This window comes from Phlebotomus papatasi, chromosome 1 (assembly GCF_024763615.1).
Source record: "Phlebotomus papatasi isolate M1 chromosome 1, Ppap_2.1, whole genome shotgun sequence".
NCBI classification, from domain to species: domain Eukaryota; kingdom Metazoa; phylum Arthropoda; class Insecta; order Diptera; family Psychodidae; genus Phlebotomus; species Phlebotomus papatasi.
The window spans coordinates 9,656,527-9,671,601 of NC_077222.1; the positions used below are offsets into that span (position 1 = coordinate 9,656,527).

General features: G+C 31.3%; 1 protein-coding gene across 13 annotated transcripts in view; it reads right to left on the reverse strand.

Moving 5' to 3' along the window:
• The window catches only part of LOC129798721 (uncharacterized), a 178,139-nt gene that overhangs the window by 42,625 nt on the left and 120,439 nt on the right, over positions 1 to 15,075 (reverse strand). For all 13 annotated transcript variants that reach the window (XM_055842016.1, XM_055842019.1, XM_055842017.1 and 10 more), the window contains one exon: positions 175 to 268. In XM_055842016.1, the coding sequence (XP_055697991.1) occupies positions 175 to 268 (94 nt within the window). The remainder of the gene's footprint in view (positions 1 to 174; positions 269 to 15,075) is intronic.

Genomic DNA, 15,075 nt, shown 5'->3' on the forward strand with positions numbered 1-15,075 from the left:
ATTTCCCGCCACAAAATTATCTTGTCTTAATTGATAATCAATCAAATTGCTTTGTGGGTTGGGGAAAAGTCATTTGATTGAACAGACATTTAGCCCATAAGTTCGAAGTCCCAATGGTCACGAGGAATGGTCAATGCTGTAGGTTATAGAGGATTTTCATTAAGAGATAAATACCTGATTGTAACTGCGACTAGGACGATAATAACACCAACAAGGAGCATGGCAATAACAACTCCATAAACAACATTAATAACATCGTCTGGAGCATCTGTAAAGAAATGAAAAAAAAATAGAGAAATTCATTTTCAATGTCTCAAGCATCATGCCATATGCAAGTTCTTGCGCTAAATACACAAATTATGTCATCATTCTACCAATCACTTGGTCAGTCAAAATGAAGATCAGGAAGAGAAGCAAGACAGAGATAAATGGCTTCGAGAGAAGGTACCCTGGGCTCTAAAACGACATTTTCCCGCACACTCGGAAACCACTGTGGAAGGTGAACTTGTTGATGGTCTTGTTATGATGGACAATTGACGTCAGACTAAACCTCAACTTCTGCATCCTTTCCCAAAAATACACACCTCGTGAACGACGTCACAGTCATGAGGCAAGAGTTTTGGGTGATGGGAAAAATTTAATGACCCTCCATCTCATTTTCACACGACCGAGACGTTCTGGTGAAAATCACTAGCAGCACGTAAAACCATTTATCAGTTCACACCGGGCTAATTCGGGATCAGTGAAATCTATTTTGGCATCGTGGATAAGGTTGCATAAAAATTTTCTGAACGTTGTCTTTTCCTCTCACATTGCAAATTTAAGCCCTAGTTCATTGTAGCCCCCTACCAAAGAAAAATCTTATCTACCTCACCAGATGGTAATGGGTAAGTTAGCTTTAAAAAAAAAACAGATTAATCGATAAGACAAAAAAATTGCAGAAAATTATCACGTGAGTTGACGAAATATCAAGCAAATCCACCTGAAACTTGCGTCAAAACAATGGACAATGGTTATCCAGAGACTTTTTGGAAGCTTTGTCAGCCGAGTTTAGAGACTTAGGGGATTAACGCCTTAAGCAGAAAGTTCATTGAGAACTTAGAATTTTGAAAGTTCATCATTTTACATAATCGTGATATTTTGCAGGAAGCCAGCGATTAAGTAAGATTGTGGTAATGAATGAATTAAGATTAAGAAATGTGTTAGATTATTGCAATGGAAAGTTTTTTTTTAGGATTGTTTTGAAATAAATTTTAATTAAAACACCCAGAACACCTAATGACCTACGCAGTTTACTTTAAAGCGAAAGGTAGAAGCCCATTTTCATTTAGGTCTAGATAAAGGTCGAGATTACTTAAGATTACTTCATAAAAATTGTCCTAATAAACCGAATATTATTTTTCTTAATTTGAATATTTAGTCCCTATGACTCACTCAAAGCTAGAGCTTAAAAGCATCCAAAGCTTTAACCAATCGGAAAACATAATGAAACAAAGATAGTCTAAGAATTTGAAAATTAAATTTCATTGTACTAAATGCTTTAGAATAAAATTTTCAATATTTAGAAAATAAAATTATTACATTGAAATACAGAAATTATGGTCTGTAGGGCAGTAGGGCTCTGTATAGGGAAACCTTGGAAATAGAGCTTTTTCTCAATTTTTAAATGAAATTAAGCCTTATCACAATTGGCTTTCCGAGCTAGATTATATCATGGTAAAATCAAGTTCAATCTAAAAATGAAAGAAAAACTTCTATTTCAAATATGCCCCAATTCAATGGTACCCTTCTTCCCCCTATATAAAATTATAACGAAAGAGGATTCTATTTTGTATGGGGGCTACCCAGAAGAAAAGGTGATCCTGAGCCAAGTTTCGGTGTTTTATTTCTTCTCGAAGTCCTGACACTGGGGGATGTCAAAAGAGCGTCAGCTCGGAATGTTCGGCAGTTCAGCTAGTTTTTAAAAGAATTGGAGTGAAGTTTGTTGGGTAGACATAAGGGACTTAAATAGAGCCTAGGTGTCTTCAGCCCACAGATTATACCATGCTCCCTATTCAATCTATCTATCTTTATTACTTCTCAGAGAGGAGTTATTGTGAAAAAAGTCCTCATTTTATTTGGGAGTTAATGGAAGCAGTGGTATGGGGAAGGGGTAGTATCCGTGGATATAAATGTTAAGTCATACACTAATTCCCTACCGAGTTTCATCACGATCGGTTCAATCGATCTTGTATAATTCGATGTCAAAATAGTATTTTTTCGAAAGGATAACAAGGTGTTTTTACTAGAACTTCCATCGTTTATCTTTCAGGGTCCCGGTAAATTTTTATTCTTATATCAGGACATACAAAATGAGCCTATTTCCGTCTGCTGACTTTATTGTCCTTTGTACTTTATATTAAAATTTTTTTTTTCTGCAATAAGTTTTTTCTTTATCCACGAACCTTTTATTTTTCTTTGTATTAAGTAATTAAAAATTTAATCTAACATTAAAAATGTGATATTTTAGTTTATTAATATAATTTTACTTAAAATTAATTATTTATTTTTTTATTTATTTCTTTTATTTAAATTAATCCAATATTTAATTTAATATTTCAGTTCGAAGTAGAGTTTCAAAATGTTTAAAATTATTAATAAATTTTTGTATTATTTTCAAACATTTCTTACATAAATTTTCAAGTTTTACTTCTAATCTTGTAGATATTAACTTTATTTATAATCCTGAAAATCTTTTTTTTTCAATTTTAATTTTTTATTATGCGTCTAATATTTATATTCTTGATCTGAATTTTTTTTTATTTTGAGAAGTTGTCTTCTTAATATCAAAATTATTAATTATTTTTTTCAAATCTTGCTCGATTCCCAAAATTATTTTCACTTAATTTCGGAAATTTGAAAGAGTATTTTTATTAATAAATCGTTTATTGAATATATTTTATTATTCAGGAAACCAATATTGTTTATTTAGTTTTCGGCTTCATTGCCCTTGAATCTTCGGATATTTAATGAAGTTCTTAAAAGCTATCCGTTGCAAAAATTTGAAACCTGGATCTCTTTCATCTTAGAAGATATCGAACTTTGAAATTTTCGTTTTTCCTTATTTTGCCTAAGTTCTTTTATTTATTTTTTGGTTTTAGAAATTGTGGTGGTGCTTATAAAAAGTAAGGAAAATAAGTTAAAATAAAATTATCCAAAAGCTGATTAGATTAGCTTGGCAACCTTGCTCTCTCTTTTTGACTGACATAGTTTTAATGAAACATTTTGTAAAATCGAAACATACAACCAGAAAAAGGGTCATTATCAACATTTGGTTCTGGAAGTTGAATCCAACGCTTACACGGCAATGGACGCATGGATGATGGAAAAGATTAAGGAGATGAAAATAAATTTAGTTAAAAAAATCAAAAAAAAGATTCATATTAGTCTAAAACAGATCATAATACAGGCTTCAGACATAAAATTAGATATCTGACTTTATTTTTTCACTTTTTTTAATCAAGAAAGACATTTGAAAAAATTTTGACTTAAGATTAGACAAGGGCAATTGATCCATTAGATCTTACAAAAGCACTATAAGGGAGGAGCACCAGCGATCGACAGTGTTCCTCGTATCGTCAGGTAATTACAATATTGTTGCACGAATTCAAATTAATTTTTAAAAGTTATTAAGTACTTTTTCCCATTTAAATCTCACAAGAATGCAGTGCAATAGTTCAAATTTAATTTATAAAACCAATTTATCGAGAGATACCTGATTAAATTCGTGACAATCCGAGGTACAGAAAAAATAGTTGCAATTACATCTATTTTTTTATTAACTTGTTGTAAAAATTTAAAATTCAAATGCACAGATATAGTTAAATGGATCCCTAATATACCGATTAGCATACACAAAAATACCAAATAGTATTTGAGGCTTAGATTTTCAACTAAATAATAAGCATGTCTCCTAACATTCCGATCCGGGGTGCTCTTCCCTTAATTGCTTTTTTTATTTAGATTTTAGACAAATTCTGGAACAGGGCTAAACCGGCTAAACCTCTAATCTGAAAGCCTTGTAAGTCATGCTATTTTGTCTCAGAAAATATTTGTCTGATCCTAAAAAAAAGTACAGGAATTAAAGTTTTTTCTTGATTTTGAAAATTATTTCTTCAAACTAGAGAAACATTTCTACGATATCAAACTTAAGAACTATCTAATCATCAATTTTATCGAAATCTATTTACCTTAAACCAATAGAAAACAGAAAACCATTTATTGACAATCAATAAACATTTTAATTTAATATCTTTCTTCAATACAAACACTTCAAAATCTATATTTAAGAACTACTGCTTACTGGATTCCAAGAATCGTTTTAAAATTGTTTACTAAAATATACTTCTAATCTCTTGAATAAAGGCGTGTCATTTTATTTTAAATTTAATTTTCAGAAACTAAAAACAAACTCTCCAATGCGACCTTAAACTACATCGATTCTTAAGAAAAAAGAGAGCAGATAGTACTATCTGAAACAAAATACGGTAGTGCTTATCAAAAATTCCTCTTATGTCTCGATAATACCTCCAATAAATCTTTCAAGATCTATAACTTCTTACAGCACTTCCACGTGATTTAAAATTAACAAACTTTTGGAATTTAGGGTACAATCTGAGACAGAAGAGTCTCTGCCTTGCAACATAGAGTCCCCAATTGAAAGAGGAAGGTGACCAAAAAGACCAAGTCTCTTCAGTCAATCTATTTTCTCTGCCAGAGGATTATAATTATGCTTGGGCTTGAGACATGAATAGCACCAAGATTCAAAGTATCAAATCTATTTTCACCTCCCTTCGATCTTTCATAGGCCTCCCCATACCCTTCCCTACTTCTTGCCCAGAGACTGTGCAAAAATTTTCAATTGAGAAGAACAATTTTCGTCAAAAAATTCAATTACACGGTCAAATGGAGGGTGAGAAGTGACGTAAAAAAAAAGAATTAAGGTGAAAATTTGCAAAAAACCCAACCAAAGTGCTATTGTGGCGAGGAAAATTTGTATGTAAAAAGCAAATCATGAGGAAAATTGAAAGCAACAAAACTTTGACGCACATCTCACCCAGCAATTGTTAATTTGGTTTAAATGTGAAAAACAAAATTGATAATCCCATAAACATGTTTTTTTGTAAAAAGAGAAAAAGAACATCTATAAAATTGAAAATCCGTGTTTTTCACATGTTCTTATTGTACCAGGAAAAACTCTCTGTGGTTTGACATCATCTATATAATCTCGCGGAAAATATTGTGCATTGAGGAAGAGCCAGTGAGTCTCGAAAGAAAGATTTTCGTGTGTATCTCTTGGAACGCGACATGTTAATTTTAGCTCAAAACCAATTTCTCAGAAATCATTTTGGGATCAGTCACTGAGAAATAAAACAAAAAGAATATGAATCGTTCTGGGAGGAGAATAAAAAGAAGAAAAAAAAATATTAAGTAAAATGATAAATAGTCTGGCCCCATTTTCTCTCTCCCACTTTTCTCGCGCATTTTGCCATAGAGAAAGAAGGTCTTCCCCTGATACGTCAAATCGCATCTCTACTGACGAAAGTCATTTTTTTTCTCTGCTTAATTCAATTTCAACACACTGCGTATTTATCCATCGAGAAGAAAAGAATAATATTAATGCGGAAAAGATCGGGTTTTTCTGGCCTCTGACTGATCCCACTTCTGACGAGACTTACAAGATTTTTGTTTGAGGGATTTCTATCAAGATAAACCCACTGTTATTTTGTTTGGAAAAAGAGTGTAGAAAAAAAACAAACGTGTTTCTTGGTATAGCAAAAGTTTAGAGAATAGACAATGATCGACTGAATTCACGAGAATACACATTTTCAGACTAATGACGTCAAAGATGTGAAATACTGTTTCGGATGAATACTAAATGCGATTCTGGGCGTTGCGCGTGCTGGATAAATCCTCAATTTGAGCTCTAAATAAGACAGCCGGTAATAGAAAAGGGGATATTCAAATTGTTTGAGAATGGCTTGAAGTTTTATATTAAGAAAAATGTGTGCACAAGTTGCTTGCAAAGCTTAATAGCCCGAAGCATAGTTCTGCATGAATTCATTTCTCAGAAATTACGATTTAAAATATAATTTATTAATTTATTATATTTTTTGTAATTCCTGGAATAAGCACTAATTGTTCTCGAAATTAAGTAAATAGTAAATTTAACTTAGTAATAGAGAATTAGGGAAAGACTTTCAAGTCTCGCACACACTGTGGTTTCGAACACTTCATATTTGTCCATATTTCTTTAATGAAACTGACGTAAGGCAATGTATTTTAATAGCTAGTATTAAGTCACACATTTCATGAAAACAATTAACTCAGTGTTCGAAGCCAGAACATGTGCGAAGCCTGAAAGCCTCCCACTAAATGTTTTCCTTTCAAACATCAGCTGAGTGGGTTAACAATTGTCGAGTATGTCGTACCCTCTACAGTATAACTTCAATAGTGCAAACAATTTAATAATGCATTAAATGTTCCACCAGATTTTTAAATATTTAAAAAAAAACCTACGTTTACGAAGTACAAAGTAATTAACTATTCATCGTTCCAGGAAACACATAGGGGAAAGTGCCCATGCTTGATACTATTGGAAGCTTCGTAATGACTAAATTTCCTATGTTTCACAACATATATGTGACTCATTGCAACCATATTTTAAAAACTACAGAAAAGTGGCCAGTTTTTTAAAATATATTGCGGAGTCACGTTTATTGAGAAACATAGGAAAAATTTAGTCATTATGAAGCTTCCAATGGTATCAAGCATGAGCACTTTTCCCTAGGACTTGACAAAATTATTTTCTGAGATTACTTTTCTGCTCATTAAATTTAGAATACTTATTGATGAATAGTAGGTATCCGGATATTAAAAATTGAACTTCCTAACAACCCCTATAAAAGGGGTTAAATAAATACGTATTTAATCTGAGATTTATAATATTATCCCTTTTTGTTTATAATATAAATATTGAGTCAATCTAAGATTATTAAAACTGTTAGATACATTAGGGAATCTGTAAGAGTGGACCCTTTTATGCAATAGTATGGATGAGCGCCTTGGGCGCTAGAAGTTTCTCCAAAACCTTCAGCGTTCCTTCTAACGATCTATCCTTTACGACGATCCAATATGAACTAACTCTAAATACTAAGCCTATCTACGATTCCGCTCCCGAAGGGTTAACCTAAGAAGCAGTTTTTTCTTAATATAGTTTTGTGGAATTCCCTAAGTAAGGCATTATAGAACCAAAAATCTTTTTATGTGCTTAGAATGCTCTTCGTTCCATCACTGACATTACTATAAGTAAAGTATTGTATTGATTTTTTTAAATTAAATTTATTTAAATTAAATTGAGTTAATTTTCATTTCCCACCCTCAATGCGTCCACCGCCGTTTCAGAGTTGAGTCCAACCTCCGGGACCAAATGGTGGAAATGTTCCTTCTCTAGTTTTATATTTCGGTTTTAAAATATGTTTTACATTACATTAGGGCTAGGTAAGTTGAAAACAGTGAGCAAGATTGTTAACCTAATTTTATCAGCTGTCCATAAATTTTAGTAGAATCTACTTAATTAAATTGAATTACGAATTTTGAAATCATTTAATAAATTTACCGAGATTTTAACTTCTTATTTGAAAGAACTTTTTACTTTAAAAAATAGTTCTGCTAATATTTGTATTATTTTTCTAATATTTTCTTTGCTAATCCCTGGAAATAATTCTTGATATTTTTTCCAAAAATTTTTAAAAAGTTGAGATTCAATACTTCCCTTGCTTTTTTCAATTTAAGTTACCAGAAAACTCCCAAATTGAGTAATAATATGGTTTGAAGATGCCTAAAAAAATTGAACGAATGAACCAAGTTTAGGGAGTGATCTTTAGGAGTAGAATGAGTTTTCTTTTCAAAATCACATTCAGAGAGCTACTATCATCAGCTATGACGCATTGTTCTTCTAGGAGGTGTTCTAATATTAGAAATTTAATTTTTAAAATACGCCAGATAACCAAAATCGGTCGAGATTTGATTTTAAAATTCTGTTTCAGTTAATTTAACATTATTTAATCCGGCTTCTAGGATTTGGCATAATTCACAATTGCTGTGCCTTTAATTTTCAATGGTTCAATAAGCAATGGATTATATTCCTGAATGAACCAGAAGTATTCCGGGCCTTCTGGATCCCATTTCAACGCTGAAGTATAAGACCACCCGATCGAGAATTTTAGAATTGGTATAAATCAAAGCTTTATACGGGTTTCTGATCTAAGGTTTAACTCATATGGCCCTTATGGCTTTTCGGTTTCTTATCAGAAAAGATTTCTGGGAAAAAATCAACTTAAAATAAATTAGTTGTTTAGGCCAAATAATCTGTATCATTTTAAGAAAAACCCTAAAATTGCTTTCTAATTAGGATTTCGAAACATTCGGAAACTGGGCTAAATCTCTAAACCAAAACCCGTATTTGAGGCCTTGTTTGGTTATTCGTTTTACACGTATTCTATTGTTAAACTTATATATCTACAGGGCTTATTCGTAAATGAAATTGGAAAATTAAAAAAGCTTTCTAAAGTATTAAGAGTATTATTTCAGTTAGTCTTGGGGTCTAAATAGATCAAGGCTAATCCTCAAAAATGCTTAGCCTGTAAAATTTGGCAGTAGAGGATTGGGTAAAGGAAATTAATGCAAAGGTTCTCTAATCGTGATCCTATGAATATATGGCAGTTTGGGATAAATCTTTACTGCCAAATTTTGCAAGCTAAATATCATAGAGGATCAGCCTGAGTCTATCTGGGCCCTTATACGGGCTTCAGACCTAAGGCTTAGTTATCTGGCTTAACTCCTCTAATGCCTCATCAAGCATGATTTTTTAGGAAATTGTTGTTTAGGATTGAATATTAAGGGCACATGATTCATTAGATTTTGAAAAATCAATAAAATTGTTTGTTATTAAGATTTTTGAGACCTTCGGGAACTAGGCTAAACCTCCAGTCTGAAGCCGGTCTTAGATTAAGTATATCACTCATCTTCAAAATGTATTAACCCATTCCTTACCATGGTATTATACAACATACGCAAACTGTGTGCTTTTAGATGATTTATTCCTGGGCAGTTTTTATCCGAATTGCTGTCGGGAGTGAATTTTTAGTAACTTTAGTTCTTCAATTACTTGGGGAAAATGGTCCGATAGAGATGGAAATACATTTTGTTATTGTTTTCTTGCTTCGCGGAAGGTAATGCAAAATTTTTGCTCATAATGGCGGACGGAAAATTCTACATCCCGTCGAATTTGTTTAAATTGGTCTCCTTTCTCTTTCCGGATTTGAATTCTATCTATCAATTTGTTTTCTTGGATAGTTACTCTACCTAAATTAATAGAGTTTGTAATGAATTAATGCACAGAATTTAAATTCAGAAACCGTTGTTTGACAGGGGCTCCCTGCGCCCCCATTATAGAAAAAAATTCTTTTCAAAAAATTTATCTATTAATCTGTAGGAAACTAATCCCAAAATATGAACATTCTATCTCAAGTATTTCTGGTACATTGACTGAATGGGTTAAGTAAATAATTTTTTTTCTAAAAGAGTATTTGACGACATTGAATAGCTCAACTTTGAATGTGACGAACACTAACTCTAAAACTTTAATCTCAGCATTGAACTTAACCCTGTGATAAGCTTCACAACGCTATGCATCAAGTTCCTGGAGCTTCTAAACAGAATTCTCCATTATTGATTGACCCCTTGGCTAAGCTTATAACCGTAGAGATTATACTTATACATCATCTTTCGACACCGCTCTTCTTAGTCATATGTCTGGAAATCATATGAAGTAGACAAGCCAAAATACGCGTAGGTGTTTCATTGAGTAATTCTGATGCTATAAATCAAAACATTGGTGGAAGTCACACGAGGGAAATGATGTCTTGATAGTAGTTGGTCACTTTCGGTTAATTGGACTGGCACACGCATGAGTCACGGATAACACGCAGCTGCTTCCGTGACAGGCATTTAGGACAATCAAACAATGATAAATAATGTCAAATTGTTGATCATGAAGATGTGTACAACATGGGAATGATGCGTAGTTAATGAGACATCAATAAGATCACTAAAGAAAGATTTTGGCACAACACATCCCACAACTTTTCACTTCTATTGCGTACAATAAAAAATTTATTTATCATCGTTCTTTGTCGCAATCTCAACTGCAATACGGAAAATCTAATAGAGTTTTGCAAGAGGACACAGAAGAGCCAGGGAATGCCATTTTAACTACTTCGTGAGAGAGAGAAACCCATGGTAAATAATCTGGCGCCTCGAAACTTTTTTATTTATTTCTAACGAGCTCAATCTGACTTAAACAAAAAACCCAATATGAGAGTAAAACCCTATCCAGAATAATCCAGATTTAGAGCGGTGAGAGTTTTTTTTGGAAAATGTCGAAAGTACGTTGTGGCATTAATTGAGTTTCTTCACATCGCGGATCTCGTTTTTCCCGCTTTTTTTCTGAGAAAAGTATTAGAGCATGAAAAAAAAATCTTCAAAACACAAGCCAATAAGCCTCATAAATCAATAAAAATTTTGAGCTAAAGAAAACTTAAAAGAGGATCTATCATCTACTCTTGTATTCTTAAATACTCATTTTGCTTCTTTTTAATGTTCTATTAACCTGAATTTTAGAATTATTCAGAAAGTCTTGCATGTGGAAAATTGTTTTTTTTCTGTCGTTGGTGTGATTGAAAGAAACTGTTTGCTGAAAAAACAATATTTTGGTTGCTGTTTTGTTTATTGTGACTACTATACTACGTGTAATTTAGAGTGTAGAAAAATAAGTTTCTAAATTTGGCATTTGCGCCACATCAATGTCAATGACTTTTATTTAAATTAGAATTGTATATTTTTGCACTAGGGTTTTCTTAGTTTAAACATTATTCTAATTCCTCTGCTATGTCTTTTAGAAAGGAATAGAAAATATTATGAAGGCAAAATTTCCATCCCTTTCTTTTTTCAGAGATATTGAATATGTCTATCTTATTCTTTCACACTCTTCTTCTTCTTTTGAGTATCATTGGAAATTCAATTTAGATTTCAGATTATAATGGCTCCGGCACACCTTTTAGGTCAGGAAAATTTAATGAAGTCAAAATTCTAATCTCTATCTAACTCACATGTTTCGTATATCACTATCTCATTCCTTCGTATACCATATTCAATTGAGCTAAATTGAATTTGGAGTGATGTTTAAAAGAAGAAGAAAAATTCGAAAGAATGAGATAGTCACCTGACGTGTGAAAAGGAAGAAGATTCAAATTTTGACTTCATGATATTTTCCTGATCTAAAAGGTGTGCCGGAGCCATAGGAGCGAAAAGACATATACAAAACGTTTGAAAATAGGATGTGAATTTTGATTTCATGAATCTTTCGTAATCTAAAAGGAGTGCCACAGGCATAAAGAGTTAAATTCGATATTATTGTGATTAACTTATCACTTTATACAGTACTTGTAAAAATTTTCTAGCTTCTGAAATAGGTAAGATAAAATTGAAATTTCTGACTAAAGTATCAAATTTGGTCAGTTAAAAGCTAAATTATCCTAATAAAAAAAGAAATTTGGGAAGTAAAATTTAAAAATGAGCAGTAATACCTCCGGCACACCTTTTTAGATCGGTAAAATTTCATGAAAACAAAATTCGCGTCCTTTGCTTTCTCAAAAGATTTGCGTAAGTCTATCCTACTTTTTGGACTCCAAATAGGACCAAACTAAATTTAATTTGGTGTGATGTTCAAATGAAAAAAAAGAGTGCTAAAGAGTAGGATAGAAGATATGTGCTAAACTTTTAAGAAAGAGATGTGAATATTGATTTTATGGAATTTGTGTGCCAAAACAATGAGGAATTAAATTGAAGAATCCATGAAAGTTTCTAAAATTTTTTAATTAAGTTTTGGCTCTTTTAAATAATTTGTGTGAATCACGCAGATTCCTTGAAAATGTAAATTGAATTGAATCTTCAATTTTCTTTAAGTGTAAAATTGATTTATGTTGTTCTTTTTTATTTTTTAGGCAAGATAATTGAAACAGCTGACCGATTTTTATTTTTTACCCACCAAATTCTCATTATTTACTGGCCAAATTGAATATTTTACTGATCATTTTGAATATTATACTTCTCATTTTTTGTTATTTTACTGCTCATTTCTTAATATTTTACTGCTCATTTTTAGTATTTTACTCATAATTTTTAGTATTTTCCTTGCCATTTTTTTAATTTTTCACTGATCAAGTCGAATATTTTTAATGCTCACTTTTAACTTTTTACTGCTGATTTTGAATATTCTACAGCTATTTTTTTATTAAAAATATTTTACTACTTATTCTTAATATTTTACTGCTCATTTTTAGTATTTTACTCGTAATTTTTAATATTTCATCGGTCATTTTTAATTCTTTTTTGCTAACTAAACCCAATATTTTTCTAGACCAATTTGATTTTTTTACTGCTCATTTTCAATTTTTACTGACCACATTTCATTTTTTTACTGTGCTCTTTTTATTTTTTATGATGCTTTTTAATAAAAATACTGCTCCCTTCAATCTTTGCTTTTTAATATTTCACTGCTTTTTTTTAAATTTTACTGGCCATTTAGAACTTTTTTTATTGACCATTTTTTTATTTTTTACTACTCGTTTATTCGATGCCATCAGTAATAACTTAGCAATTAAATTCTAATTGCAATTTTGGAGTATTTATTTTAATGATTGATTTCTTTATGTGTTAAGAGAGTACATGAACTTTTAATTGGTTTACCGGTGGATTGTTCGTTTTCTGGAATACTAAATTTTACATTATAAAGTAAAGTGCCTTCAAGCCGACGGGTTCCTCAATTCGACCGATAGAATTATTTGGGCAAAAAACAAACGAGCAGTAAAAAATTCTAAATGGGCAGTAAAAAATTAAAAATGAGCAGTAAAATAACTAATTATGGTCAGTAAAAAACTTAAATCTTTACAAAAATGGGCCTAATTTATATAATTAACATTTAAAATAGTTCCACATAGAGTGAAAAGCCCTTTATTTTCCCTTTGCCAAAATTTGTACGATAATATCACTGTTTCAAATTTTTCTGTTACTGATCAATTTTAACTTTTTACTGCTCATTTATTCAATGCCGAATTATTTATTCAATTTATTTATATTTACATTAATATTTGTTGTATGATCTAACATTAATAGGTCAATTATTCCATAAATAAATACGAATCAGTGACAATTTTATAGAAATTCACCATCAAATATTCAAATATTGACGACCGGTCGAGTCAAGGAACCGGTCGACTCGAGGGCACTTTACCTTAAACACTTTAAAATGAGACAATTCGAATGCAATAAAAATTAAAAAAAAAGAATACTTGTACGATTGATTGGAGTGTATACTAGTTCGTAAGTAATTAGTTTTTTCTTTCAATTTATAATCTTATTTTATTTTGTATTCTTTAATTTTATTTTATTTTTGTTAAAGATTGAGTGATAAATCTTAAATTATTTATCATATCGTTTCAAGAAGATTAATAGCACAAAATGTAGTAATTTAATCAATTTTACTAAATTTAATAGAAAGATTTTGGCTGTAGGAGTAGGGGGGGGGCAGTTTCCCACATGTAAGACTTTTGAAAATATGATTTCTTTTCCTTTATAAAGTTGTATCAGTATTTACACATGGCCATTATCCAATGAAAACTAGCAAACCTAATTGGCTTGATAAAAGTTTGTAAAAATTGAACAAAAGAGTCTTTAAAAAAACCTTCAGTTGCTTGAACTTCTCCGCTCTTCTCTAAAATATTTCTTTTTCGTCGAATAATTATATTTAATTTGTTTTTTTTCAATTCTTTTAGTAAATTTAGAATCATTGTTTGTCAGACTACTTAAAAATTTTTAATTCTCTTCTATTTCATTTCAGTGAAAGTAATCTAACTAATCTCCATTTAAATATTTTATTAGGGAGTAAATTGTGAAATTATTAGTGATCCATTAACTTCAAGCTGGCTAAAAAAGAATTTCCGATTTATTTTGAGTTATTAAGCGACCAAAATAACTTTTATAAATAGCAATCTGTCATAAAATGTTCAATTTCGATATAAACACCTTTGAAGGATAAATAGTGCTTAAAAATTAAATACTCGTAAATTTTGTTAATATTGTTTATTGTACAATATTGCACGTCAAAACATCGTCTAGTTATGCCCAATAGTGAATCTCATTAACTTTGACTAACAAATGGAATTCCTCAATGTCTTTTCCTCAACTCTAAATTTAATATTTTACTAACTGCCACAACTCTAAAGCATTTTACAGTTGAATTGTTTGGTTGTGGCATCGTGTATACAAAATAGAAGCCGCTACCTCTTCAGACAAAATCGTAAAATCGTTGGCACTGTCAATCATTTGAGTTAAAATGATTAAAATTCCATTATGCAATGTATAACCCCTTGCGAGATTTTTTCTCAATTGCAGCCAAATTCCTGGGGCTATCACTTGTTCTTGAGAGTAACTCATTGAGCAATCAACGAAAGGTGCTAAGATGTTATAGCATTGTTATATTTTGAATCCTTCAATACACCCGACCATTATCGCCAATGTAGCATTAAATGTGCAGAAATTATCACAGACGATTGTAATTTTCCCCTTCAACTACTCAACACCATTTATTGTGATTGTGCTAATTTTTTACCAAAGAGTCAATGTCACTCCAGAAAGCCTATCAATTACAATTGCTCTCAATTTTTTTTTAAAGTCATGGGGATTAGGTCTAAAAGTCAATGGGTGAAGATTAAGTGAGGAAAGTGGACTCAATTTTAATGGAATTTCGAATGGTCCTCGAATCATATTTGTTTTTATCTTTATGACAGGAAGGACGAAAACCCCACATGGATTAAAACCAGTTTTGTTAAACCCTTGTCCTCAAAATGCTATCGATGCTCTCAATAGACCGCTGAAATGTCCAATTGAATTTGCAAGAATTCACATAAGTGTGTC